Source organism: Mobula hypostoma, chromosome 7 (assembly GCF_963921235.1).
Source record: "Mobula hypostoma chromosome 7, sMobHyp1.1, whole genome shotgun sequence".
Lineage (NCBI taxonomy): Eukaryota > Metazoa > Chordata > Chondrichthyes > Myliobatiformes > Myliobatidae > Mobula > Mobula hypostoma.
In genome coordinates this window covers 109716899-109744769 of record NC_086103.1, presented here as the reverse complement: position 1 = coordinate 109744769, position 27871 = coordinate 109716899, and the positions used below count along the sequence as shown (strand labels likewise).

General features: G+C 39.1%; 1 protein-coding gene across 1 annotated transcript in view; it reads left to right on the top strand.

Moving 5' to 3' along the window:
- The window catches only part of LOC134349446 (protein diaphanous homolog 3-like), a 576191-nt gene that overhangs the window by 272183 nt on the left and 276137 nt on the right, over positions 1-27871 (top strand). The window contains exons 18-20 of the mRNA XM_063053764.1: positions 2170-2259; positions 2370-2464; positions 10418-10519. Coding sequence (XP_062909834.1) covers positions 2170-2259; positions 2370-2464; positions 10418-10519 — 287 coding nt within the window. The remainder of the gene's footprint in view (positions 1-2169; positions 2260-2369; positions 2465-10417; positions 10520-27871) is intronic.

Here is a 27871-nt window from a genome sequence, read left to right as displayed (position 1 = left end):
TAATAGAATTTCATGGTGGGTTGTTGGTGCTCCGCTAACATGCGGCCATCTTGCCCGGCGCCCACATGACTCCTCCCAACAATTTTGTTTCTTAAGATTTAGTGTAAAGATAGGTTTAGGGTCAGAAGAATTACTTAAAAAATTTATGTTACTTATTTTTTTATTTTTAATAGTTATTTGACATTTGAACTTTTCCCATAACCTCACCCGTGTGTGCCAATTCTTATTTCAATCTCTATAAAATGTTTAAAAAGGAAAATTTTTTAAATCCTGGTTTGCTGTTTGGAGGAAATCTTAATCTTTCAATTTATATACTTTGCTGTTGCTGAACATCAGTAATCCTCAACACTTGATAGAAATTGACCTCAGGCAAGCAGAAGCTTGTATTGAAGTGGATTACTGGGTGTTTGTGGGGCAGTTTGAGGTCGGCGACGTTTTGCTGTGGACCATAATGTTAAGTTTAGATCTTGTCGCACTAGATATTAAAAGATTTGTTCTTCAGCAGAATTAATATAGATGCATTTATACAGTACATTCTCTTAGTCGGTTCTAAACTTTAGAGCCAAGAGCACAAAAGCAAGCATATAGCCACTGTATCTATACCAACCATCAAGTCCTGTCTATAGTAACCTTATTTACTATATTTAGTCCATAATCCATTGTATTATGGTGTTAAATGAGCTCTTTCAGATGCTTCTTAAATGTTCTGGTAGTACCTGCCTCAGCTTGAGATCTCAAAACATATGCTTTGGAAACTGACAAGCAATGTTCCCTCTATTTCTTTTTACAGCTGCGATGTCCAATCATTGCTCTGAGCAGGAAATTTTTACATAGCCTGAAAAACGCGCAGCACCTTGCGTTTTTTTTTGTAATATGCACATCAAGCATACTCAAACCACAACTCACAATGCAAGTACACAATGTCAGGCAGTCAAATCAATGAACAGGCATAATGGCAAAAGTAAAATGTTTTGACTTGATGGGGTCAAGTGGGCTGGCAGTTCATTAATAATGAGCTACCAACTTCCATTCTGGGTTTATTGTTACAATTTGTAGCTGTGTTGTAACTTGAAACACTGAAAATGTAAATACGTTGAAGCTCTGAAATGTTTCAAAATAAAGGTTGTGGTATTTTATTATTTAGAAAATTCATGAATTGTATTTATTAACACATAATTACAGGGTATTTCATAATTATATTAACATTATAAAAAAGAAAATTCCAGCTGTGCTGCAACAAAGGCTATGTGTATAGCAGTATTTCAGTTACTGCATGGCCATGCACCCATGCAGCTTGGAGGGAATGGTGCTGAGAAGGCAATCACTTTTGTTGACACTTGTAAAATAATATGTCATAATGTACACTCATTGACACTGTAAGGACATCAAAACTAACCGTTGGGTGTGGAACATTACGATTCTGTGCCTTTATAACAGAACTTGGGAAGATGAGTTTAAAAATGGCCATGTTAATCGATCCTCATTGAAATTGTTTACTTTTAACTTAATGTAATCTGGGAAATACCTGTACATGATTTACCCTTATTTGACAGCTCACCTACCCATCCCGCAACCTTTCCCACCCCCACGAATACATTACTTCGTATTTCTCAGGATTAAATTCCATCTGCTATTGCCCTGCCTAACTTACCCCAACTGATTGGTATTATTCTGTGTTTGAACTTCTAACCTTCTCCCTGTCATCATCAACAACAACTTTCAATTATTTTCTTATAGCATGATTTTGGTTCAGGCAGTTTCACTTGTCGTTCAAATTTTTGTGCAATATCTCGATCTGTTTTAAAATTACTTTTAAAGTGCCACAGAATACAGAAAGTGTTTATTTGGTGCCGTTGTCTGTTCAATTCATTCTTGGGTGTAATCTTTTTGCCAAATTTTGGATTTCTATCTGAGAAAGCATTTGGATTCTCTTGCCATGCAATCTTTCGCAAAGTGTAATTACTTCAATTAAGTTTAACTGTTTCATTCTTGTTTCCAGTAAGCTAACGATTTGCGTACAAATGCATAAGAATTGTTAGTTCATTTGCTTGAAATGCATTTTGACATCGGGGTAAGGTAAACGTGCAATTTAGTGATGTACACTACACACAAAAATAGGTAGAATTGGTGTATTGAAGTACTGTAATAATAAACTATCTGTATCAACAGATGAAAAAGATGAATATCAGGAGAGAAAAAACATTAAGAAGAAAATTAAAGAGCTTAAAGTCTTAGACCCAAAGGTAGCACAGAATCTCTGTAAGTATGATAGGTTATTCTGGAAGTGGTTTTAATATACTCATAATTAAAATTCTGTTTCATTGCAGAAAGTAATATTTTCTCCACATTTGTGCCAATGTTTTCTGTAGCTATTTTTCTTGGATCTTTCCGGATGCCTTATGAGGAAATTAAAAAAATTATTTTGGAAGTAGATGAAGACCAATTGACTGAGTCCATGGTCCAGGTAAATTGCAAACTCACTCTCGAATTCGCATGGGAAATAATTCGTTGATAAGCAGATGATTATATTAAATAAAGTAGTATTTTGAATTTGTCTTTTCATTGATTACTTGAATTAATGCATATTGACTTTAAATTGTTGAATTAGAAGAAGTTAATGTCAGCAATCATCTATTCAAGTGGTAGTTTATATTCAGTAGTAGTAATTGTTTGCTAAAATGTCATTCATACAGAGTGAACCTAATACCAATACCAGTTGTAAATGCAGTCAATGACCACTTTGTTAGGTATCTCGTGGTTTTCTGATGTTGTAGCCCAAACATCAAGGTTTGTCATGTTGTCCCCTTCAGCATCCTTCCTGTCCTTTTGAACTAGTCTGGCCGTTCTCCTTTGACTTCTCAATAACAAGGCATTTTTGCCCACAGAATGTTTTTTTTTATTTTTAGTACAATTCTCTGTAAACCTTAGAGACTGTGGTGCATGAAAATCCCAGGAGATCAGCAGCTTCTGAGATACTCAAACCACCCCGTCTGCACCAACAATCACTCCACGCTCAAAATCACTTAGATCACATTTCTTCCCCGTTCTGATATTTGGTTTGAACAACTACTGAACCTCTTGACCATGTGAGCATGCTGTTATGCATTGAGTTGCTGTCACATGATTGACTGATTAAATATTTGCATTAATGAGCAGGTGTACAGGTGTACCTAATAAAGTGGCCACTAAGTGCGCACAGCATTACATAAGCCATTTTTAAGGTGTTATAGTCTCATGAATGCTATGAATTATTACTCCTTTCAAGAATTGGAGGCCAAACAAACATATTAAAAACTTATTTAAGGTGCGCATCTGAGCTATATATTGATCAATCAACCTTTTAGCAGGACTGTTTCCATGTATTCCGTAATACCTGAGTTGTATCACCTGAGTTGTGTTTTCAAATTAACATAAAATCATGCAAATGGTACTTTTTAATGTTTATCTATGATCTGTTTTCAGATAAAGTGAAAAAAGTAATCAAAGTAAAATTAATTTTCATTTTGTCCTGCATGTCTGTGTTGTGGATTTTGTGAATGAATCTTGACCTATTATGTTGATCAGTGTACAAAACCTCATTGCTGGCATGATATATGAAGCAACCTCCCCTCTGTTCTTACACCCTAAACCCTGTCATCTTGTTAACATGAGCACTCATCAAAACATAGTTTCTGCTAACTTATGGTATCAAACCTGCTTAATGGTTTTAGTTGAACATAATTCTGCGATTGTGTCAATTGATTCAATAACCTGCTTATATTATCCATATTCTTTTTCCCTTCATATTGTTATCTGGGTATTATGTCTTGTATTGGATAACACTGAGAAACAAGCATTGTAAAACTCAGTACAGGACAGACCTTAATGTTTGTTTTATCACCTGGATGATTCATTTCAATGATTAGCAAGTGGAAATTGTGTTGTTGCTTCTCAAAAAAGCAATCCAAGAAGCTTTAAGATCACTTCAAAGTAATAAATCTCCAGGAGAGGACGGTTTTCCACTTGAATTTTATAAAAAGTTTAAAGATTTATCATTTCCTCCTTTTATGGAGTTAATACGTCAAGCGGAAAAAATACATAAACTCCCAGAATCTTTCTCAACAGCGATTGTAATAGTATTGCCAAAAAAAGATACAGATCCTTTAAAACCAGCATCATATCGGCCTATTTCTTTGTTGAACACGGATTATAAAGTAATAGCAAAAATTTTATCGAATAGATTATCTATATATTTACCAAAATTAGTACATATGGATCAAACAGGATTTATTAAAAATAGACGATTGGCCGATAATGTAACTTGGATACTCAGTATAATTCAGTTGGCACAAAAAAGGTAGAAGAGTATAGTAGTAGCCTTGGATGCAGAAAAAGCACTTGATAGATTGGAATGGGATTTTTTTTTTAAGTATTAGAAAAATATGGGTTAGGAGCACCTTTTATAAACTGGATTAAAACTTTAAATACTAACCCTAATGCTAAAGTAGTGACAAATAGTCAAATTTCCACACCATTCCAGTTAAAAAGGTCAACTAGACAAGGTTGTCCATTATCACCTGCTTTATTTGTATTGGCGATAGAACCATTAGCAGAACTAATTAGAATTGATTCAGATATTAAGGGTTTTAGAGTTAATCAGGAGGAATATAAAATTAATCTATTTGCTGATGATGTTTTGATTTACTTAACAAACCCACGGCATTCATTACGTAAATTATCTTCTAGATTGGATGAATATGGGAAGGTATCAGGGTATAAAATAAATCGGGATAAAAGTGAAATTTTACCCCTTGCTAAAGGAGACTATAGTCAATGTTGATTAGTAACCCAATTTAGATGGCCGGTAAATGGTATGAAGTATTTAGATATAAGACTTGATAATGATGTAAAGAATTTATATAAATTTAATTATTTACCACTATTGAAAAAAATTCAAGAAGATCTTGACAAATGGATGATACTACCAATAACATTAGTGGGTAGAGTCAATGTTGTAAAAATGAATATATTTCCTGGATTACAGTATTTGTTTCAAACATTACCAATACAATTGCCACAGAAATTTTTTCAAGAGTTAAATAAAGGTGTGAGAAAATTTCTTTGGAAAGGTAAGATGTCAAGAATATCATTGGAAAAATTGACATGTAAATTTGAATTAGGAGGGTTACAACTTCCAAACTTTAAGAATTATTATAAAGCAAATCGACTTAGATTTATCGCATCTTTCTTTGACGAACAAAAACCGGCATGGATTAGAATAGAATTAGACAAGATAGAGAAAATACACCCGAAAATTTTATATATAAATGGGAATCTAAATGGATACAGGAAAAGAAAGAATCTCCTATATTAAAACATTTGATTGATCTACGGAATAAGATAAATGTTAATAATGAAATAAAGAAATCTTTATTAGCAAGGAGACCTTTGATTCAAAACAGACTTATTCCTTTTACAATGGATAATCAACTTTTATATAATTGGTACCAAAAAGGGATTAGATCTATAGGAGACTGTTATGAATGAGGTATATTGATGTCATTTGAACAATTAATGAATAAATATAAAATATCAAATAACACTTTCTTTTGTTACCTTCAATTAAGGGCTTATTTAAAAGACAAACGGGGTCAAACAATGTTTTTGCCAAAACCCAATGAAATTGAAATTTTAATTCAAAAAGGAAAAATTTAAAAAATTATTTCTTTTATGTATAATTTGATTCAAAAACAGACAATTAAACAAGGAATCCACAAGTCCGAACAAAAATGAGAAACAAATCTGAATATTAATATTGATGAAACAAATTGGTCAAGACTGTGTCTTGACAGTATGACAAATACAATAAACGTTCGACTTAGGTTAGTACAATATAATTTTTTACACCAATTATATATTACACCGCAAAAAATAAATAGACTAAATTCAAACTTATCTGATCAGTGCTTTTGGTGTAATCAAGAAATTGGTACTTCCTTACATTCTATTTGGTCTTGTTCCAAATTTAAACCTTTTTGGATAAATTTAAGAGTTTTATTGGAACAAATTACTGGAATTCAACTTCCACATAACCCTATATTATTTCTATTAGGTGATATTGAAGGAATAAAACTGAAACTTAAACTGAATAAATATCAGAAAGAGTTTATAAAAATTGCATTGGCAGTATCCAAGAAGGCTATAGCAGTTACTTGGAAATTGGATTCGTATTTAAGTATGGATCGTTGGAATAATGAAATTTCTAGTTGCATTCCACTCGAAAAAATTACTTATAATTTAAGAGATAAATATGATACATTTTTGAATATTTGGCACCCATATTTACAAAAGATAGGACGGCATATTTAGTTGCTCCAATGATAAAGATGTTGATCCCTTGGGGAAAGTAATAAATAAATATACTAAATTTATTTTGAATCCCATGGAGCATGTGGAAACTTTCCAATATCCAGGCAGTTCTTCTTTCTTCTTTCTTTTTTTTTAGGTAGGGTGGGGGGAAGGATTAAGGGGAGGGGGGAGGGTAGATATTATCATTCTATGTTAATCATTTCGAAAACTCAATAAAAATTATATTAAAAAAAAAGAAAGCAATCCACATGGTGGCAAGCATCAGTTAGAACTAAACAACAAAGATTAAAACCGATCTCTATCTTATTTGTTTAAAAAACATGCTTTCTTGGCATCTCTGGGGAGTTAAGACTTCCTTGGTATCATGGCTTAATGAGAATGAAACAGTTCTTCCCTAATTTGTGGAATGTATGGAAGCACTTGTGATAAGCTTGAAAAGGAGAGATGTCCTATCCAGTGAGGTTCAGAATGAAGGGCAGCAATTGAGGATGTGTGCAAAGGGAAATCTCATGGATATGAACACAGCGCAGCCAGCCATTTGATTATGTTATTGGTGCAATAAGAGTCATGAATATAACATTAAATCCCACCTGCCCTCAACTGTATCATAAGCATAAGGTGTTCCCTCGTGCAAAATTGGAGGTAACAACTACTTAATGACTGCTGAGTCTGAGGTGGTGTGTTGATTCACTTTGATGATTCACTTCTGGTAATCATTGTAATAATCAATGCACTTCTGGTTCTGATTACAGAACACTTTGAGATTCTCATGGGGCACCTCAGACTGATGGGATTGGTGTCAATAACTTCTCTGCAAAATGCATAATCCTGACTGAATCAACATATTTATGTTGCCTGCTATTCTATTTGTGAGAAGAAGGCAAATAATTCTGTACTCCTGGAATATATATGTAATCCTCTTACCGGGGCTTGTATACCAACCTGGCTCTTTAGCTCACCCTGCTAACAGCCATGTGACTCAGTGGCGAGTAGGCTGCCTGTCATGAGCAATATACATCTAGGGTTGGTATGATTTGGGGCTCAACCAAACAGGAAAGCTGGGATGTTCCTCGAGACATGGCTTGTTAACCCCTTGCTCACAGCCACCGAACTCAGCGGTGAGAAAACCACCTTTCTCAAACTCCATATGTCTAGGGTCAATGTAACTTGGATCCCACCAAACCCAGGAAGTTGGGATGTCTCGCCCACCCGAACCTTGATCTGAGCGAATGCTGTGTAACTTACTGGCCTATATGCAATTGTCCGTTGGCAAGAAATAACAGACCATACACTGTAGACAATTATAAAGAAAGTATATTTTCAAATGTCAGCTTTATCAAACAGTAGGAAAAGAAAGGGAAAAAAAATAAAAGGGGCACATTACGATTAACTCAGTCCTAACGTGCACTTAAGTTGGAGCTCATCTTGAAGTTGTCTTTAACTCCCGTGCTGGACTCACACTCTGCGTGAAAGCACACACCACCTTCTGAATGTCACTCAACATCCACCTTGAACAAGTACTGGTTCTTCCTCCTTGAAGCCATTCATCTGCACCAAACACCTTGTGCAAGATCCTCGGCTATCTTCCCTCCTGTCTTCTCCCAGCTCCTGCCAAAAAGACCTCGACCCACACCAGTGTCCATCACAAAAACCTCTCCGCTCAGCATTCTCTGGACCCTTCTCCCAATTCCACCATCCCGACTGGGTGACACAACATTCCTAAGTTGAACAACATAGCACCTTATCTCTAGCTCAAACCCAAATAGGCTGAAAGCGGAACCGACTGCTCATACAGAACTGCTAAAATGAAATACCTACAGAATAGTAGTAAAAATCTTAACCAGAGCGATAAATAAGGGTATCTCAATTTGAGTGAATGCTGTGTAAATATTGCCCATACACAGTTGTATATTTACCAAACTTACAGTTACAGAAAAAAGAAAAGAAAAATAGAAGGGCCCTTACAGTTAAACCAATGCAATGTGCACATAAATGCTGGAGCTCATTTCTGGAGTAGTCGGGCTGGACCCACAGTCTGCGTGACAGCACTCGCCACAGTCTGAATTTCCCTCAAAGACCATCTTGAATGAACTGGCTCTCTCAGGAGTATTGGCCATTCCTCCTTGGATCCATTCATCTGCACAAAACACTTCTTGTAACAGGGATTCTCCTTCCAACGGCATTCTGTGGCATCTTCCCATGTGCCCCACTCTGCAGCTCCCACCCAAAAGGACCTCAAACCAGACTACTGTCTTTCAGAAATCTCTTCTCACCTAGCTCTACATCCCACAATCCTGAGTGGCTGACATAACATGGCTCCTTATCTTTAGCTGAAACCAAAACACTCTTATCAGCAGGGCACTCTACTTTTACCGATGTGACGAGAATACACATAAAATTAAGATGTTTGCTGGCCTGGGCTAGCATCAGTGACATCAGCAAGTGGTCTGCCACCTGCCCTCAGGGGAAGGAGAGATAAGGAACAATGGAACAGTGTCTGGAGATGTGTAATGAAGGAACGGGGGAGAGAGAGCTGTCTGGAGCGGCCCCCCCCTTTGAACCTTGAACTGTTTGAAGTGATGGACAGGCGATACCCCAGCAAGGGGATAAAAAGGGACAGGTTCGCTAAGGCAGGACACACACGCCACCCGAGGTAACGAGACCCTGGAAGCAGTGCGCCTCTCACGAGTGGGTGAGAAGTACCAGACAACGACCAGGGTGGAAAGGTACGATCAGCGGGAACCCGGTGTGTGTCCGCCCTTGCCTGGGTGCCGGGTTCACTGCAGAGGATCGACCGCATCTGGAGGAGGGGTCACAGTCGATGACCTCAGATGACATCACCAAGGACCCGCCCAAAAGCTGCTTGTGAGCCATCTCGCCGGTCTGTGAGTGAAGCCGTTCTGAATGATCAGTTGTTCCCGTTCTATCTATCTCTTCCCCCCCACGTTGTCCATCGCCATGGCAACGATTACTGCGAACTGAACTACTAAACTGGACTGAACTTTGAGTCACTTTTAAATTTGGTCATTCACCCCTAGACAACGATAGAGCTTGATTGATGCTGTTATCTTAATTCTGTGCACATGTGTGGTTATCATTGTTGAACTGTTGCATTTATTATCCTTTCGATTACTGTGTTGCTTGTTTCTTTAATAAAACTTTCTTAGTTCTAGTACTCCAGACTCCAACTGAGTGATCCATTTCTGCTGGTTTGGCAACCCAGTTACGGGGTACGTAACACCGAAAACTGTTAAAATAAAATATCTCACAGCATAGCAGTAGAAATCTTAACCAGGGCATTACATATAGTCTCTGTGTCATCCCTTACTCAGTGTGTTATTCCTCTCTGCACCTCGTGGCACGTTGGGCAGCAGCCTGACCGTTTCTTTAGCATTTGTTTGTTTTTTATGAGGCCAAGTTACTAGCTCGATGCTTAACCCAGCACAAACGGAAAGTGTGCAAGGTGCCAGCTAGATTCAAATTCGGTACCACTTGCCTTAAAGTTTAGTGCGGATACCTATACACCAGCTGCTGGCCCCTTACTCAGTACTTCGCTGCAAATTGTAGAAATTTGACCATGCTCACTGCATCAGAGTTTCTAATAGTTCTCCTTTGCCTGAGCAAGCCCATACTTATATTTCATTATTTAACTTAATTCTAAGTGTACTCCTATCCAGTCTAAGTACTTCATATTCTGCATGCTGGCTTGTAAGATGCAGACTGGGGCATTTGTTATTTCGTCTCATGTCAAAGTTGAAGTGATTTTGGTTTGGTATGATTTTGACCTAGAAAAATCACTTTAATCTAATTATTAGAAATTATTATTTTGGTCATTCTGTTTGTGATATTTCCATAGTTACATTGTGTTTGATCTCCTGTAAGTAGTTTCATTCTCATGGTATTTCTTTGATAGCTGTTTTTCATTTGATTTTACTTTTGGGATTCCTCCGCAACTTGCCTATGATGTATTAAAATGTCATTTAAATAATCACCCAGTATCAGATGATTTGGAGGCAACAAAACACTTTAACAAAGCATCTTTTATATTATTTGTTTCCTTTGTCAACAGAATTTGCTGCACCATCTACCAGAACAGGAACAGGTGGTTACCTTGGCACGTTTCAAGGACGATTACAATAATTTGTCAGAACCAGAGCAATTTGGAGTAGTGGTGAGTGTTCTGTGCAAATCATCAAACTGAGATTTTAAGAATCTTTATTATTCTTATAAACTTCAATCAAGAGAGTAGTTCTGTATTCACATATAATTAATTTAACTTCATTAATGTTGATACATGATTTGACGCCGATAGATAGAAAATTAGTTTTTTTCTCCTCCCAATTAAGAATTCCTGTCTTGAGAATTTTCCTTGCAAAAAAAAATCTATTCACCTGTTCAGGACGTGCCCACTTCTCATTTCTACAATCTTGGAGAAGGTACAGAAGCCTGATGGCACACACTCAATGCTTTAAGGAAAGCTTCTTCCCCTATGCATCAGATTTCCGTGAACATTACTTTATTATTTTGCTTTGTTTTTGCAGAACTCTTTTCATGTAAGACAATCTCTGGTGTTGTGAAATGACAAAAATCAGCACAGACCAGAAGTGATTGTTATTAGCAGGTCAGAAGACATGTGCGCCAAGAGAATCAGCTGAAATTTCAGGTCCACATAGGAGATTCTGTGGATTCTGGAAAAAAAAGAGAGAGAGAGAGAGAGATATATATATATTAAAAAAAAACCTGAAGAGGTCATCTTGTCAGTCAATGGGTTAAAGGGGACAGTTAAATGTAATAATACAAATGGATGTGTGAAAAGTTGAGAAACGTTGGGCTGTAAGACGTTCCCAGGAAGTCAGACTTTGCTAATGGAGAGAGGGAGTCTGAGCTATCATGGATGACTTGCAACAGAAATAACACCTGAAGTTGTTGAATTCATTATTAACTCCAGATGGCTGTTTTGTGCCTATATGGGAGATGAGTGATTTCTTCTTCAAGCTTTCATTTGGCCTCCTTATAACAATATTGGGGGCCATAGACAGACAGGCCAGTCCTGATACAATGTCTCAGCCTGACACACTAACCATCTCTTGTCACCAACAGATGTTGCTTGACTCACAGTGTTTTATTTTTTGCTCCTGTCTGTGACAGATAGGCTAGTATGAGATAGAGAATTAAACTGGTGGACACTGTTACTCTACAAAAATATTTGTCCATTCAGCAAGTCCAAGTGAGTCACCACTTCACCTGGAAAGACTAGGCACAACCTGGGCGGTAGAATGGGAAAAGGTGAAAGAAAAGGGTTGTATCCTCTGTAGTTATATGAAAATGTGCTCTAAGAAGGGGAGTGATTGATGGGAGTGGAAGAGCGAGTTAAGGACCAGTGATTATTGCTGCAGATTTCAGTTTATGATGTTGAAACCATACGAGTGATTTTTTTTAATGACTACAGTTAGGTATTCACATTGTAATCATAACTTATTAATATAATATTATTTATACAGAAATAACAATGAAAAGCTCACGTACAGGGAAATAAAATCTTATAATATATGGTTTTCTGGCCTGTAGAACAGTTCCAGTTCAAAATGAGAAAAGACTCAATGTGTTTAGTGCTTGCCATGCTGTTCGTTTATATCTTTTCTTTATTATTAAGAACTGTTAACGTTTTTTACTGTTGATCGTAGAGAAACAAAATAGGCTGCTCCCATTTAATAGTCAAGTTCATTGCAGGAAGTAATGAAGCAAAGTGTTTTTTAATAAATTCTGTGAGGATGAATTTCTACAACTCTAATAACCATATGAGCCTGTGTTTTAATAATTATGCAAAATTGTTCTGGGCCATTTTGATGGCTATTGTAATGGGCTTGATCAGACCCAAACTATTCAAACGTCCAGGAGATGTGGTAATAAATGTATAAGCACTGCAAAATAACTTAATTTATTATCATAAAATAGAAAGCACAAAGAAACCACAGAAAATATTACAAATGTTTGTGCATAGCAAGTCACAAAGATTTCCACTAAGATTTCTGCGCTCATAATTCTCAGTCACCACTTGATTGTTGCTGTTGTCGGAGGAACTCTGCATTCCGACTCACTCATGAATCCATCTCTGGGTCACAAGCACTGATCACGATTTCTTGTCCTCTGTTGAAGTCTGACGAACCCAAGGATGGTACCCCAACAAATACGAGTTTCACAAGCATAAGAAGACACACAGAGACAGATAAACTCTTTGATCTTTTGTTCTCCTGCCATTAACTCAGCCTTGTTTCTTTCATTCAAACACTTCTGTTCATTAACACAATCTTCAGCATACCTTTTTAAAATCAATTAAGTACTTTAATGGTCACTCCTTATCCATTGATCCACCAATGTTTTGAACATAACATCCCCAGACTACAAATAATATTAATATTACATATAAGTGATAAACCCGAATGCAAAAAATTATCCGTCAATCCAACTTGGGACAGACATAAAGAAAGAATCCATCAACCTAGCTCTCAAAGTGACCAACGGACATTAAGTCATTAACAGATATTCTCATGTTAATGGTGTCTGAGACTAAAGCTATGTCCACGCTAGACCGGATCATTTCGAAAATGCTGGTTTCACATAAAAATGATAGGCGTCCACACCAGGCGTTTTTGAAAATACCTCCGTCCACATTAAAACGGGTATTTGGGCGAATCTCCTCCTACTGGGCATGCATAGGACACATCTACAGAAAAGAAGTGAAGAGGAAACGGTATACTATTTCCGTTTCTGCTGCGGCGTTGTGCTATTTCCATTGGTCAAAAATTAGAGTACCTACAACAACAGCGAAAGAAAGTTTTCAACAATGTCTTTGAGGAATACAAAGAAAACCTCCGCTGGAAAAAGCAGACCAGACTTCTTCGTTTGGACAGACGATGAAGTCGCTGCTTCTGCGAGTTACCAATGACTACAAAGTCAGCAAAGCAGTGGAGAACGTGCACTGGGAGTCGTGCCAAACCAAATACAAGAAAACAGTGAAATGCTGCGCTGCCGCCACCATCTGTTCCGGCATGTCACGACAGCGTTTTTAAAAAGCTCCGGTTACCCCGTACCCATTACACTGCCCAGCCGGCATTTTCAAATTTACACACTCTGGAGAGCGTTTTAGAAAAGCTCCATTTTTGGAGGTGGGAAACGCTGTTTCAGTGTGGACGGGGGGGGGGGGGAGCGTCGACTCAGACTATGAGAGGCCTATGTCGGGCATTTTCATGCCTTACAAGGCGCAGATTGGAAGTCTGTGTGGGGCGCTACTCCTCACACAGTGTGGACGGAGGGTCAAAATGAAGAGAAAAAGCTTCGGTTACGGATTTATCCGGTTTAGTGTGGACATAGCCTTATCTAGCTGCTATCAGCAAACATTAGACATTAAGAGGCTTACAGTGTTTGCCTTGTACAGACACTCTGCAAACATTATTTTTACTTTTTTTTGAATTATTGAAATGTGCTCGCTGTTGGATGTCACTGTCACAGTGCGTCAACGGCAGTTTAGGCAGTCTTAGAGCAATGCAGCATGGATTCAGGCTCTTGGGCCTAATCAGTCTATGCAGGCCACAGTGCCCGCTCATCTAGTCACAATTTCCTGTGCTCAGTCCATATCCCCTCAAGCCCTGCCACACCATGTATCTACTGAATGCAAATGCTTCTTGTATTATACTATTGTATCTGCCTCAACTATTTCCTCAATCCATTTTTTGAAACATTAGCTATTATCTTATGCACTTGTAGCTCATTTATTTTATGATGTCACACAGTGGAAAAATAAATTTTCCAGTGAACCCAGTAAGTTTCAAGTGAGTGTGGCAAATAGAATAGGGTGAGTTCCAAAGGTATGTGAGTATCTGAAGCAGGTGAGTTTCAGGACAGTGCTGAAATGGGGCCCAGGTTTGTTAAAGTGAGTACAGGAAAGGGGCCTCTAGTGTGCTTCGTTAAAATGCAGTAACAGTAAAAAGCTTTAAAATAAAACATTAAACAGCTGCATATATCTCCAAGTTATTGCATGTATCAGAAAATGGTTAATCAACCACAGGAGAGTACAAAATAATTCTATGCATAAAGACAATTTAAAAACATAATTTACTTACTGAAAAAATTAGCTGCAGTAATTCATTGAGCTCTCCGGCGGTATAGTGGCACCTGCACCGGACTTCGAGGCAAGTGGTCCTGGGTTCAAATCTGGCGTGCTCCTTACATGCTTTCCATTTGTGCTGGGTTGGTCGTCGAGCTAGCAACTCGGCCTCGTGAAAAACAGGCTCAATAAATGGCAAGGTTGCCTCTGATGCACCACAAGGCACAGAGAGGAACTTGGCAACAACAACAGCAATTCATTTAGCATCTAGAGCTAGCACCATGTAAGGATTGTTCAGAGACAAACTTTAGATTGAAGTGCACGTTAAGCAGAATCATGCTAATTTACTTTAATGATTTCAAAAATCTGAGGGAAAAAAATATATTTTTTTACTCGTTTTAAATAAGAGTTTTTTTTTCCCGGCGGGTTGCAGTCAGCATAAGAGGTTGTTCGTTGGTGAGGTAGCAATGGTTTAATTCTGTTCCTGTGTCTTCTGGTCTTATAATATTTTAATGTAGTATTTTTATAATATTTAAAAACTGTATTTGTGAATGCAGCACACAAACTAGGAATTATATACATTTTCAGTATCATTCACTTGACAAATGCTGTTTGCTACTTTGTTGATTTTAATAGATAATAGATTTTTCAGAGGTTTTTAATTTTGTATGCTTTTGATTTGAAAAATTTCAATAAATTTTATGTTTTGCAGAGGCAATTGAAGACCAGATCAAATGAGTTATTTTCTAATAGTATTGCATATTTGGTTAGAGTTTGGTTCTAGTCAAGGGGTTCATTTTGTGATTTAACTCTCAAGAGCTGATTCAAAGCACTTTATGATTATCAGCATTCTGAATTTTGTTACAGTTGTCAAGTACTGTCTTGGCATCTGGTTCACAGAGTTTGTTATGATACTTGAAGCTCTGGGTATTCTCAAAGGCCTCAAAAACAACTTCTGCGGTAATTGGAAGATTTAAAGTTCCAGAGTGCTGTCATGCAAACATAAGAATAAAGACATTCACTGGCAAATTATCATTCTGTACTGAGCTATTGGAGGGCGCTAGGCTGGGGTTAAGGGCCCAATATACGAGACAGGCATAAAATTAGTGGCACATTTGGTAGACCATGTTGCACAGTGCTGGAGACCCTGAGATGCTGTCTGGAGTTTGCACATACTCCCTGTGATAGCATGGGTATCTTCTTTGTGTTCGGGTTTCCTCCCGTATGCTCAGGAAAAGCAGGCTGGTAGGTTAGTCGGCCACTGTACATATAGGTGAATGATACAACCTCGTGGAAGTGGTTGGCTAAGTCGAAGAGTCATAGAAAAATTCAGCATAGTAACAGAGCCTTCAACTCATCTAGTCCTTACCAAACCCCTCATGTTCCCCTTAAACTTTTTACTTTTCATCTTTAGCCCATGACCTCAAATTGTAGTCTCATCCAACCTCAAAGAAAAAAGCCTCAAAATTTTGCACCCCTCTATCAAATCTCCCTTTAATCTTCTACTTTCCAAGGAATAAATACCAACCTTTTCAATCTTTCCATATAACTCAGGTCCCCCCCAGACCTGGCAATATCTTTGTTGGGAGGATAAAGTAAAGAGCCTATTTTCGGATTATTGCAAACAGGCTGCAAGGGCTTGGTGGGCTGAAGGTCTGTTTCCATGATTTATTCTGCACATATTGCCATTTTGAATTATGATATTGGGCAAGGTGTAAGACAGAATAAAAACTAATCAGGAGCCTAACAGAGATATTTTAAACAAGTATAATATCCTCTATTTGCTGATATTATTTGCCAATTCAACTCTCAATTTAATTTTACATCAGAGCTAAGTACATTGATAATATTTTGGGATATTTAGCTGTGGAGGCAATTCCAAGATTTCATTACTTCATAGCTGACTTGTGCATCAACTTCATTTGTCTGTTTTAGCCGCACAAGGTATAAGGTTGCAAGACAATCTCTAGTCAGTCTTGGAAATACGATTTGCAATGCCTTGGAAAAAGTATTCAGCCCCCACGTCAATTTTCACATATTAATGTCTCAATTTCTAAACTTATAATATATGGAAGTAAGATATTTTGAACTAATCTACAAAACATAGTACATTATGTCAAATCAAAAGAAAAATTCCAAAACCCGCCAACAATTTACTAAATATTAAAAAACAAAATTGTGAGGCTGAAAAACTCAGAGCCCACTTCTTTGGTAAGGGTTCCACACCCCACACTGATGACCTTATCTTCCATTTTCAACCTTCCTCCTCTTCTTGAACAGCCCGCTCTGGTTCTCTACCTGCTTTGGATCTTTTCATCTTGAATAGCTGATGAGACATCAACTGTCTCGGCTTCAAAAATAATTCTTCTGTCGCCTCTATCTCCAAGCCCTTTTCTCTGGCAAGGATTCCATACTCCACGCCGATGACACCTTCTCTCGTCTTCAACTCTCCTCCTCTTCTTGCACACCGCGCTCTGGTTCTCTGCCTGCTCTGGATTTTTTTCATCTCAGATTTCTGGTCAGACGTCAACCATCTTGACTTCAAAAATAACTACTCTCCTCTCCAATCAGATTCCTTCTTCTCCAGCTCTTGATCTTGTCCACCAATCGGGATTCACCTATCACTTTCTGGCTAGCCTCCCCCCACATTTCTATTCTGGCATCTTCCCACTTACTTTTCAGTCCTGAAGAAGGGTCTCAGCCTGAAACATCGAGCATGTATTCATTTCCATAGATGCTGCTTGACTGCCGAGTTCCTCCGGCATTTTGTGCGTGTTGTTTTTCATCCCTTTGTAATTACTACACTAACTTTCCTCAGGTGCAATACTGTATATTTGCTTTCTGACTTACCCATTTGTTGATGAAGAAAACTGGAGTATCACCTGAATAAATACTCCTTTCCCTGTAAGGTCCAACAGTATGGCAGATTTTCAACAGACCAAATCAAAATGAAGACATAAGAGCATTCAAGATAAGTGTGGGAAATCTGGGGAAGGGTACTAGACCATCTCAAAGGCACTGAATATACCTCGAAGCTCAGTGCAGTCCAGCGTGAAACCACAGCCACACTGCCTAAGTCAGACCGACCCTCTAAACGTAGTCGCCTGAGAAGAATGGCAAATGTGAGAGATATTATTGTGATGTCAACAGTTACTCTGAGTGAGCTGCAGAAGTCAGTAGCTGCATCTGGAGAGGAAGTTCATGGCTTCACAATCTCTAAGGCCTTGCACAAAAAGGGTATTTATGGAAGAATGTCAAGGAAGAGGCACCAGCTTAAAAAAAATTGGCGATGAGACCAAGGCGTATCCTTGCCCGGAAAGACTTTGCAAGGTGTCACTTAGAGACTGTGAAAATGTGGAAGAAGGATTTTGCGGTTGGATGAGACTAAGGTGGAACTTTTTGGCTTCAACACTAAGCAGTACGTGTGGCGTAAATAATACTGCACGTCAGCCAGGTAATACCATCCCAACTGTAAAGTATGGTGGGGGTAGTATCATGCTATTGGGTTGTTTTTCAGCAGCAAGGTCTTGAAATCTTTCAGGATTGATGGGAAGATGAATGCTGTTACATACAGAGAGATCCTGGATAAAAACCTGCTAGCCTCTGCCAGAAAGCTTAAACTGGACAGACCACAAGACAGAGAAGTAGAATTAGGCCATTCGACCCATCAAGTCTGCTTTATCATTCCATCATGACTGATCCTGGATCCCACTCAAACCCCATACACCTACCTTTTCGCCATAACCTTTGATGCACTGACCAATCAGGAAACTTATCAATTTTCACTTTAAATATACCCACAGTCTTAGTTTCTGTAGCTGTCTGTGACAGAGCACTCCACAGATTCAGTACTCTCTGGCTAAAAAAAAAAATCCTCCTTATCTCTGTTCTAAAGGGTCACCCCTCAACTTTGAGGCTTTACCCTCTAGTTCTGGACACCCCACCATAGGAAACATCCTCTCCACATCCACCTTATCTAGTCCTTTCAACATTCAGTTGGTTTCAATAAGATCTCCCTGCATTCTTCTAGATTCCAGTGAGTACAGGCCCAATGCTGCCAAACGCTCCTTGTATGTTAACCCCTTCATTCCCTGTATCATCTTCGTGAACCCCCTCTTCATTCTCCAATGTCAACCTATCCTTTCTGAGATGTGAGACCCAAAACTGCTGACAATACTGCAGGTGTCTTATATGGCCTCATGATTATCTCCTTGCTTCTATATTCTATTACACTTGAAATAAATGGCAACATTGCATTTGCCTTTTTACCACAGACTCAACCTGTAAATTATTCTTCACGGGGTCTTTCAGGAGGACTCCTAAGTCCCTTTGCACCTCTGATGTTTGAATTTTCTCCCCATTTAAATAATTATCTGCACTATTGTTCCTTTTACTAAAATGCATTATCATACATTTCCTAGCACTGTATACCAACTGCCACTTTTTTGTCCATTCTTCAAATTTGTCAAAGTCCTTCTGCAATTGCATTGCTTCCTTCATGCTCCCTTTCCCTCCACCTATCTTCGTATCATCTGCAAACTTTGCCACAAAGTTATCAATTTGATTATCTAAATGTAAAAAGTAGTGGTCCCAATACTGACCCCGATGAACTCCAGTAGACACTGGCAGCTGATCAGAAAAGCTCCCTTTATTCCCACTCATTGCTTTCTGCCTGTCAGCCATTCCTTTAACCATACTGGTGTCTATCCATGAGATTTTATCTTGTTAAGCAGCCCCGTGTGTGACATTTTATCAAATGCCTTCTGAAAATCCAAGTAACTGACATCCACTGCCTCATCGCTTGTACACCCTGCTTGTTACTTCCTTGAAGGACTCTAACAGATTTGTTAGGCAAGATTTCCCTTTGCAGAAATCATGCTGACTTTGACTTATTTTATCATTAGTCTCCTAATACCCCAAAAGGACTCCCAACACTTTCCCAGCCACTGAGGTTAGGCTGACTGGCCTATAATTTCCTTTCTTTTGCCTGCCTCTCTTCTTAAGGAGTGAAGTGTCATTTGCAATTTTCCAGTCCTCCGGAACTATGTCAGCATCAAGAAAGATCATAACTAGTGTATGTGCTATCTCTTCAGCAACCTCTTTCAGGTCTCTGGGATGTAGTCCATCTGATCCAGGTGACTTGTGCATCTTAAGATCTTTGAGTTTGCCTAGCACTTTTTCCAATGTAATAGCAGTGGCACTCACTCCTGATCCCAGACACTCACAGAACTCTGGCACACAGCTAGTGTCTTCCACAGTGAAGAATGATGCAAAGTACTTTTTAAGTTCATCCACCATTTCTCTGTCCCCTATTACTTCCTCACCAGCATCATTTTCCAGTCACCCAATATCAACTCTCACCTCCCTTTTACTTTTTATATAACTGAAAAAACTTTTAGTATCCTGCTTTTTATTATTGCCTAGTTTGTCCTCATATTTCATCTTTTCCTTTTTTATAGCTTTAGTTCCCAATCACTCATCTTCCCCCTCATTTTTCCTACATTATATGCCCTGTTCTTGGCTTTTATGCAGTCTTTAACTTCCCTTGTCAGTCTTGGTTGCCAACCCCTGCCATTTGAGAACAACTTCTTCTGTGGGACATATTTATCATGCGCCTTGTGAACTATTTCCCAAAACTTCAGCCACCTCTGCTCTGCTATCAACCCTGCCAGTATCCCCCTCCAATCCAATTGGTCAAGCTCCTCTCTCATGCCACTGTAATTCTCTTTATTCCATTGTGATACTGATACATATGACTTGTAGGCCGGCTGGTGGCGCAGTGAGATCAGCACCGGACTCCGGAGCAAAGGTCCCCGATTTCGAATCCAGGTTGGGCCACCCCCAAGCACGCTTTCCATCCGTGCTGGGTTGAGTGTCGAGCTAGCCACTTGGCCTCGTAAAAAAAAATACAAGGGTCAAGTCAGGATCGTTCATAACATGACCCAGTTAATCCTGACACCATGTGCTAGCCAAGAATGGCTGAATGTCTGGTACGACACGCTTAAAAAAAAATCTGACTTTTGCTTCTCCTCTCAAATTGTAGTATGATTCAATCATATTATGATCACTGCCTCCTAATAAGAGTTCCTTCACCTGAAGTTCCCTAATAAAGTCTGGATTGTTACACAGCACTCAATCTAAGATAGCCTTTCCCCAAGTAGGCTTATGCACAAGCTGCTCTAAAGAGCCATCTCAAAGGCATTCAACAAATTCTCTCTGCTGTGATTTGGCACCAAACTGATTTTCCAAATCCACTTGCATATTGAAGTCCCCCATTACAATTGTGATATTACCCTTATTACAAGCCTTTTCCAGCTCCCTTTGCAATCTCAGCACCCCACAGCTTGGCTACTATTTGGAGGCCTATATATGATTCCCATAATGCTTTTGTACCCTTACAGTTTCTTAACTCCTCCCATAAAGATTCAACATTCTCTGACTCTGTCACTGCTTTTAAAGATGTAATTCCATCTCTTACCATCAGAACCATGCCCCTGCCGTTGCCTTCCTGCCTGTTCTTTCGATACAAAGTATTTCCTTTGATATTAAGCTCCTAACTATGACCTTCTTTCAGCCACGACTCAGTGATGCCTACAATATCATACTGACCAGTCTGTAATTGTTCCATGAGTTTGTCCACCTTATTCCAAATATTACGTGGATTTAAATACAACACCTTTAGTCCTGCATTCTTTGCCCTTTTGCAAGTCACCTCTGTGGTACAATTTAACTCTTTGCGCTGTCTGCACTTGTACCCTATCATTGGCTTGTCCTTCCTTACATTCATATTACACCCATCATCTTCTTCCTGATGACTATATTTTTGCTAAGCCTTGATGTTCAAACCAAAACAATAGCAGTATTCCAGCTGGGCCTAATCACAGCTTTATACAGTTCAAACATAACATCTCCCTGCTCTGTATTCTAGTGCCTTGAGTATTTCATCTAAGAAATCTGTATAAACTTTATTTATGTAGAGCTAGAAATATGAAATGAATGCAGGAAATGCTGAAAATACTTATTTGCTTGTTGCTCGGCGGCTTGGGCGGGGTCAAAGTGCTCGGAAGAGTCGGTGCTCGGTGTCGGAGGGCTGGTCGGAGGCTCGAAGTTTTCGGACAGACTCAGAGTCGGCTGTAGTCGGGTGCTTCCAAGGTGCTGCCTCGGCAAGTTTGCGGCACTGGAGGTTCATGGCAGGGAGAGTTTCTCCCTTCTAGCGTCTGCGTGAGATGATGGGACTATCAGGACTTGAGACTTTTTTTTAACTGTGCCCATGGTCTGCCCTTTATCAAATTACAGTATTGTCGTAACTATATGTTATAGTTATGTGGTTTTTGTCAGTTTCAGTCTTGGTCTGTCCTGTGTTTCTGTGATACCATACTGGAGGAACATTGTATCATTTCTTAATGCATGCATTTCTAAATGACAATAAACGAGGACTGAGTGTCCTCATAATCTAATCTAATCTAATCTAAATACTAATAGGAATTTATTTTGATTTTTTTGATGTCAACAAGTATTTCTGTATTTTAAAGCAATTTGGTCTGAAGTACGAGGCTAAAAATGTCATTTATTTTTGTCTGACTGCATTTCACCAGACTCAGAATATCATGAACTTTAGTTTGCCTCAAAGTTATATATTCAGCTTTATATTTCAGAGCCATCAGTAGTGTTAATCTATTTAAGTGCACGCATTTGACATCTATTTGGATTTGGGTTAAATGTCAACTTTGAATTCTCCTTATACTGATTAAATATTCTGCACATTTGTCATTGCAATAGGATTGTTTTAATTACATAAAGATGGAAGTCCTTGAGAGGCTGAAAATCTTAAATGCCCAAATTATATACTTAGTGGCTACTTTATTAGGTACACCTGTACACCTCATTAATGCAAATATCTAATCAGCCAATCACGTGGCGGCAACTCAGTACACAAAAGCATGCCGACATGGTCGCGGTCTAGTTGTTGTTCATGCCAAACATTCGAATGGGGGAAGAAATGTGACCTAAGTAACTTTTACTGTAGAGTGACTGTTGTTGCCAGATGAGTTGGTTTGCATACCTCAGTAAGTGCTGTTCTGGGATTTTCATGCACAAGTTTCTAGAGTTTACAGAGAATGGTGTGAAAGACCAGTTCTGTTAGCGAAAACACCTTGTTAGTGAAAGAGGTCAGAGGAGGATGGCCAGACTGGTTCAAGTTGATGGGAATGCAAAAGTATCACAAATAACCATGTGTTACAATAATGGTGTGTAATAATGCATCTCTGAACATGCAGCCAGTTGAATCTTGAAGTGGATTGGTTATAGCAGCAGAAGACCATACATGGTACCACTTCTGTAGCTAATAAAGGGGCCACTGAGTGTATGTCATTAAACATGAAGTATCTGTTCTTGTAAGAAGGTTTGTGATGCACTAACAATTAATTTGAGTGAGTACCAGGATGCTGTAAATGAATATTGTGCCACCTGTACTCTTGGAAGATGACTCCATAGCTGCAATAAATAATAGACTAATTAACATCAATCCCACACAATGTTAAGTAATAGAATCAATCATCATTTGCATGGTGATTTGTTTAAGAACTTATTGAACGTAAGTTAGGTTTCGTGTTTTCTGCTCTTTTTTGAATAAATGAAAATGTAAAAGATGTTTTGAGCAGGAGCTATGGAGAGCAGGTTGAAGACAATAACTGCTGCAAATGCTGGAAATATGAAACCAAACCAGAAAATTCAGTCAGTGTTCAACAGGTCTGGTACTGGCTGTGTAGAGAGAAATCTGTTTACCATTTCAGATCAGTGACTTTTCATCGTTCCAGGAAAAGTTAGTAACTGTATGTCTTTTCAGCTACAGGAAAGGAACATGATGAAGAGATCAAAAGGAAAGTATATGTTAGGGTGGATGCAAAGAGATATTGCTAACCAACTCTCTGAGATAAAGACAGAGGTGAGAAAGCAGGGGAAAAAGCCAGAGATGGACTAAACAGAAGTATGGACAGGTTGGTAATAAAGGTGATGAAAGTTTTGAATACTGTATGAGACCAGGAAGCAGCACTGATGCAGTCATCAGTGGAAAAACGGATGAGCAGCACTGAAACAGTACCATAAAATATATAGCTATTAGTCTGAAAATGGGTTCAATTATTAAATTGTGCCAAATTATTCATTAATTGAAAAAAACATAAGAAGCTTGACTGAATTTAAAAGGAAATGTGTCTCTGGATTGAAGCAATTTTGACGGGTGAAGACAGCAGGTTTAAAGGGGAGAGTCACTAAACAGGAGAAGGGGTATTCATCCAGAAGGGAATTAAGGTTTGAAACAACTTGAAAGTGATTTCAAGGGTGGGCAAGATAAATTAGGAGAACACTTAAGTAACAGGAGACAAATTGCAGTGGACCCAGCTTGGTCTTGATGGAGTCTTGGGGGATATTCTACCACATTAAAGCTTCTGTAGAAAACCAAGTTAATGCTCTAGGATGGATGAAGGGTAAAATTAAGGAAAGGAAAATGGCAGAGGCAGCTGAATGAAGCATGAAAGAAACTTAGTGACACAATAGGTCTGTGGGGGCCTTGTACATGTTGCCTTACTGCGAGAAGAGCATGTGAAGTGCTGGAGAGGCAGGATTTTCCATTTAAATGTATTTGAAAGAATTACAAGGCATGATTTTGCAGTTATCTCAAAATCGGATTGCAATTTAACAGTGAATATTGCTTGTTCTTTCTTTAAAAGGTAAGGTACACCTATCTGAGTAAGATGTAATATTTACAAATCTTTTACAGTAAGAATATTGCAGTAGTCATTGAATTTCTTACCAGTTCATCCGTACTGTGGGTGGCAGTGGAGACAGCTATAATTATGTGGCCAGTGGAGCAGCAGAACATTACCAACATTAACTTAATAATTTCTGTTCCAATTAATGTACGTGGGAGTTTAAACTGAAAATATCTCCATTGCTGAATCTTTTATTCAAAGTTTGTTATGAAATTCCTGTGATCCTACATAATACATTATTCTAACTAATGCTAGGTTTTTTTTTCTCCTTGTAGGAGGATTTTTAAAGGTATTCTTTCCCCTGCTTATTTCCCACTCCCCAGCTGATCTTTTATTTTGATCAATGAATGGAATCTATGAAGATGGTGTTGATCATTCAGTATTTTCCTAAGAGTTGTATTGAACAATGCTTAAAACAGGACCGTACATTGAATCATGAAAATTGAATTGTTTTGGTATGGAAGGAGAGCTCTTGTAAAAGAATCCCACCCATCTTTTTGCCCTGCAAATTATTCCCTCTGCTGTCTGTGTTATTCCTTCTGAATGCACTGACCTGTTCTGCTTTTACCCATTCAACAAATAATGATGTACAGATCATAATTGGTTTCTGGATGAAGCTGTTCTTCCTTCCATTCATCCACAATGTTTCTATTCGGCAATATTTTTAATCTGTGTCCTCTGGAAACTTGAACCATCCGCTAATCGGAAAGGATTCTTCTTTTCTATTAAACCAGCCATGATTTTTTAAACTGACAAAACTTCTCTCAATCTTCTTTGCTTGAAAGCGAACAATCCTAAATTCACCCTTCTAATCTTGTAGCTGAATTCCTTTATCTTTAGAACCACTTGATTAAAGCTGTCTTTTTCACTCTTCTCATACTTGGATACCCAGTTTATAGATTAAAGTTGCCTCAGCAGAATAATGGTGTAATTATTCTTAGAGGCATTGATCACTGCAGCACAGATACAAACCCTTCAGCCCAATGAGTCCATGTTGACCACCTAGTTTGTCTCGGTTTCTTCTGTTCACCCCATATCCCTCTAAGCTTTATCCCTCCACGTTCCCATATATCCGCTACTTAAATGATACTATTGTACCTATATCAACTACTTCATCTGGCAGCTTGTTCCATATACCACTGCCGAAAAAGTTGCCCTTGGGTCTCTTTTTAATCTTTCCCCACTCACCCTAACATTATGTCCCCTACTTTGGATTCCCTGCCATGCGAAAAGACTTACCATGTACCTTATCTGTGTCGTCATAACTTTATACATTTCTGTAACGTCGCCCTTCATTCTCATTTGTTCCAAGGAATGAAGACTAAAGGCTGATTTATACTTGTGCGTCAAATGGACGCCGTAACCTATGCAAGTGACCTACGCACATTGTGAGCATTTATACTTGTGCGTTGGTGTGTCTGCATCGCTCTGCAATTCGCGCACGTTGCACATGCACACACACCTGCCCTTGCAAGGCTTTGTGGTCATGGTAGTCTCTCTCGCGGTAAACAAGTTTAAAGCGAGTGTCTTTTTTCATAAAAGCGAAATGTGTCCTCCATAATTTTGGAGGTCTGTAAAGCTTTATGGAAAGCATTGCAGGCAGAGTTCCTTCCCTGCCCTTCAGTTGCCCAATGGGAAGCTATTGCAGCATAGGGTGACATGCGATGCTACCAAGCGAACCAATCACAGTTGTTGCGGTCTGCGTTGCTGCGACGCGTAGTTACATTTTGGGAGAGGTGCGTGTCAGGCTATGGCATAGGAATCCGTGTAGGCTCTGCGTACGTTCATGGCTATGCCGTACCTACAGCATCCATTTGATGCAGAAGTATAAATCAGCCTTTAGCCTGCCATTGTCTCCCTGTAACTCTGGCCCTCAATTCCTGGCAATATCATCTTAAATCTTTTCTGCACTCTTTCCAGTTGAACCACGTCTATACTAAACAGAGTGACCAAAACTGTACACAGTACTCCAAAAGTGCAGTTTCACCTCTCATTTATACAACTGCAACATAATGTCCCAACTCCAATACTCATCACCCTGATTGATGAAGGCCAGTGTGTTAAATGCTTTTTATGCCACCCAGTTGACTTGTAATGTCGCTCTCAACAAATTATGCACTTGTACTCTCAAGTCCCTCCAATCCATTATACTTCTTAGTGTCTTATCATTTATAATTCAAGTCCTATGCTGGCTTGACGGGCGCCCATTCAGAACAGAGATGTGAAGAAATTTTTTTTTTAGCCAGAGGGTGGTGAATCTATGGAATTTGTTGCCACGGACGGCAGTGGAGGTCAAGTCTTTGGGTGTATTTAAGGCAGAGATTGATGGGTATCTGAATAGCCAGGGCATCAAAGGTTATGGTGAGAAGGCAGGGGAGTGGGACTAAATGGGAGAATGGATCAGCTCATGCTAAAATCACGGAGCAGACTCGATGGGCCGAATGGCCGACTTCTGCTCCTTTGTCTTATGGTCTTTATGGTCTTGACTTTTTAAAATTAATCTTCTCACACTTATCTATACTGAAATCCATTTGTCACTTCTTGGCCCACTTTCCTAACTGATCAAAATCCCTCTGTAATCTACAATAACCTTCTTTACTATTTAGTGCTTTCGCATCCAAATCATTCGTATAGGTAATGAATAGTCTCAGCACTAAACTCTGCGACAAATCACGAATCATTGGCCTCCATTCACAGAAACACCCTTCAATCACCACTCGCTGCTTCCTAACTTTGAGCCAATTTCATTCCAACTAAATAGCTCTCATCTTGTTAATATTCCATCTCAAGTTTCATAAGTACCATTTGGTAAGTTCAATGGCTTCGTAATGCCTTTCTGTGTTTGATAATTTAGCTTTTTTCAGGTCAAGTCACATGTCTGAGTGCTACTGGTACCATGTAACCCAGTACTACCTGTCACATGGTCGGGTGGTCGGCGACTAAACCGGCTCCCCCACCAGGCTTGCCTGGTGAGGAGGGTGGCTAGACACCCTGCAGGATGAAAAACAAGACCTGTCAAAGGGCGGATGAACCCTCTCGTAGGGTCAACGGCCATCTAGCAAACACATGCCGTGAAGCGCAGAAAGGGCATCCTTTACATCGAAGCATAGTCTGGCCAGAACTCCCCCCAGCCGTCTTGGACCCCACCATGCCGCTGGATCCAAGAGGGGATGTCGAGAGGGTGGGTCTGGACCTGTGCAACCCTCTACTCACCTAAAATCCACTCACGCACATGCTGTTCATTTCTGAGGAGTGGGGTATCCTATCAAACCCCACTAACTGTCTGAAAGGAACCATCATCATCCTATGGGATGGATAGCTAGAGAGGGGTGGGGGGGCGGAATTTAGCTTTTAATTGGCAATAAACAGCAGAATCAAGGTTTTCATAGCCTATACTTGCATGGTTCTTTCTGCTGAATGTCAGTATGTACTCTGGCAACAGCTTCCAGTGAGAAATGCCTGAGATCATAAACAGTGACAGCTTGGTTAAACAGGATGTCCGAGTGACTACAGGTGCTGGAAACGTGCAGCAACACACACAAAATGCTGGAAGAGCCCAGGCAGCATCTTTGATGGGAAATGGACTATCAAAGTTTTGTGCTGAGACCCTTCATCAGGACCAGAAGGGGAAAGGGTATAAGCCAGGATA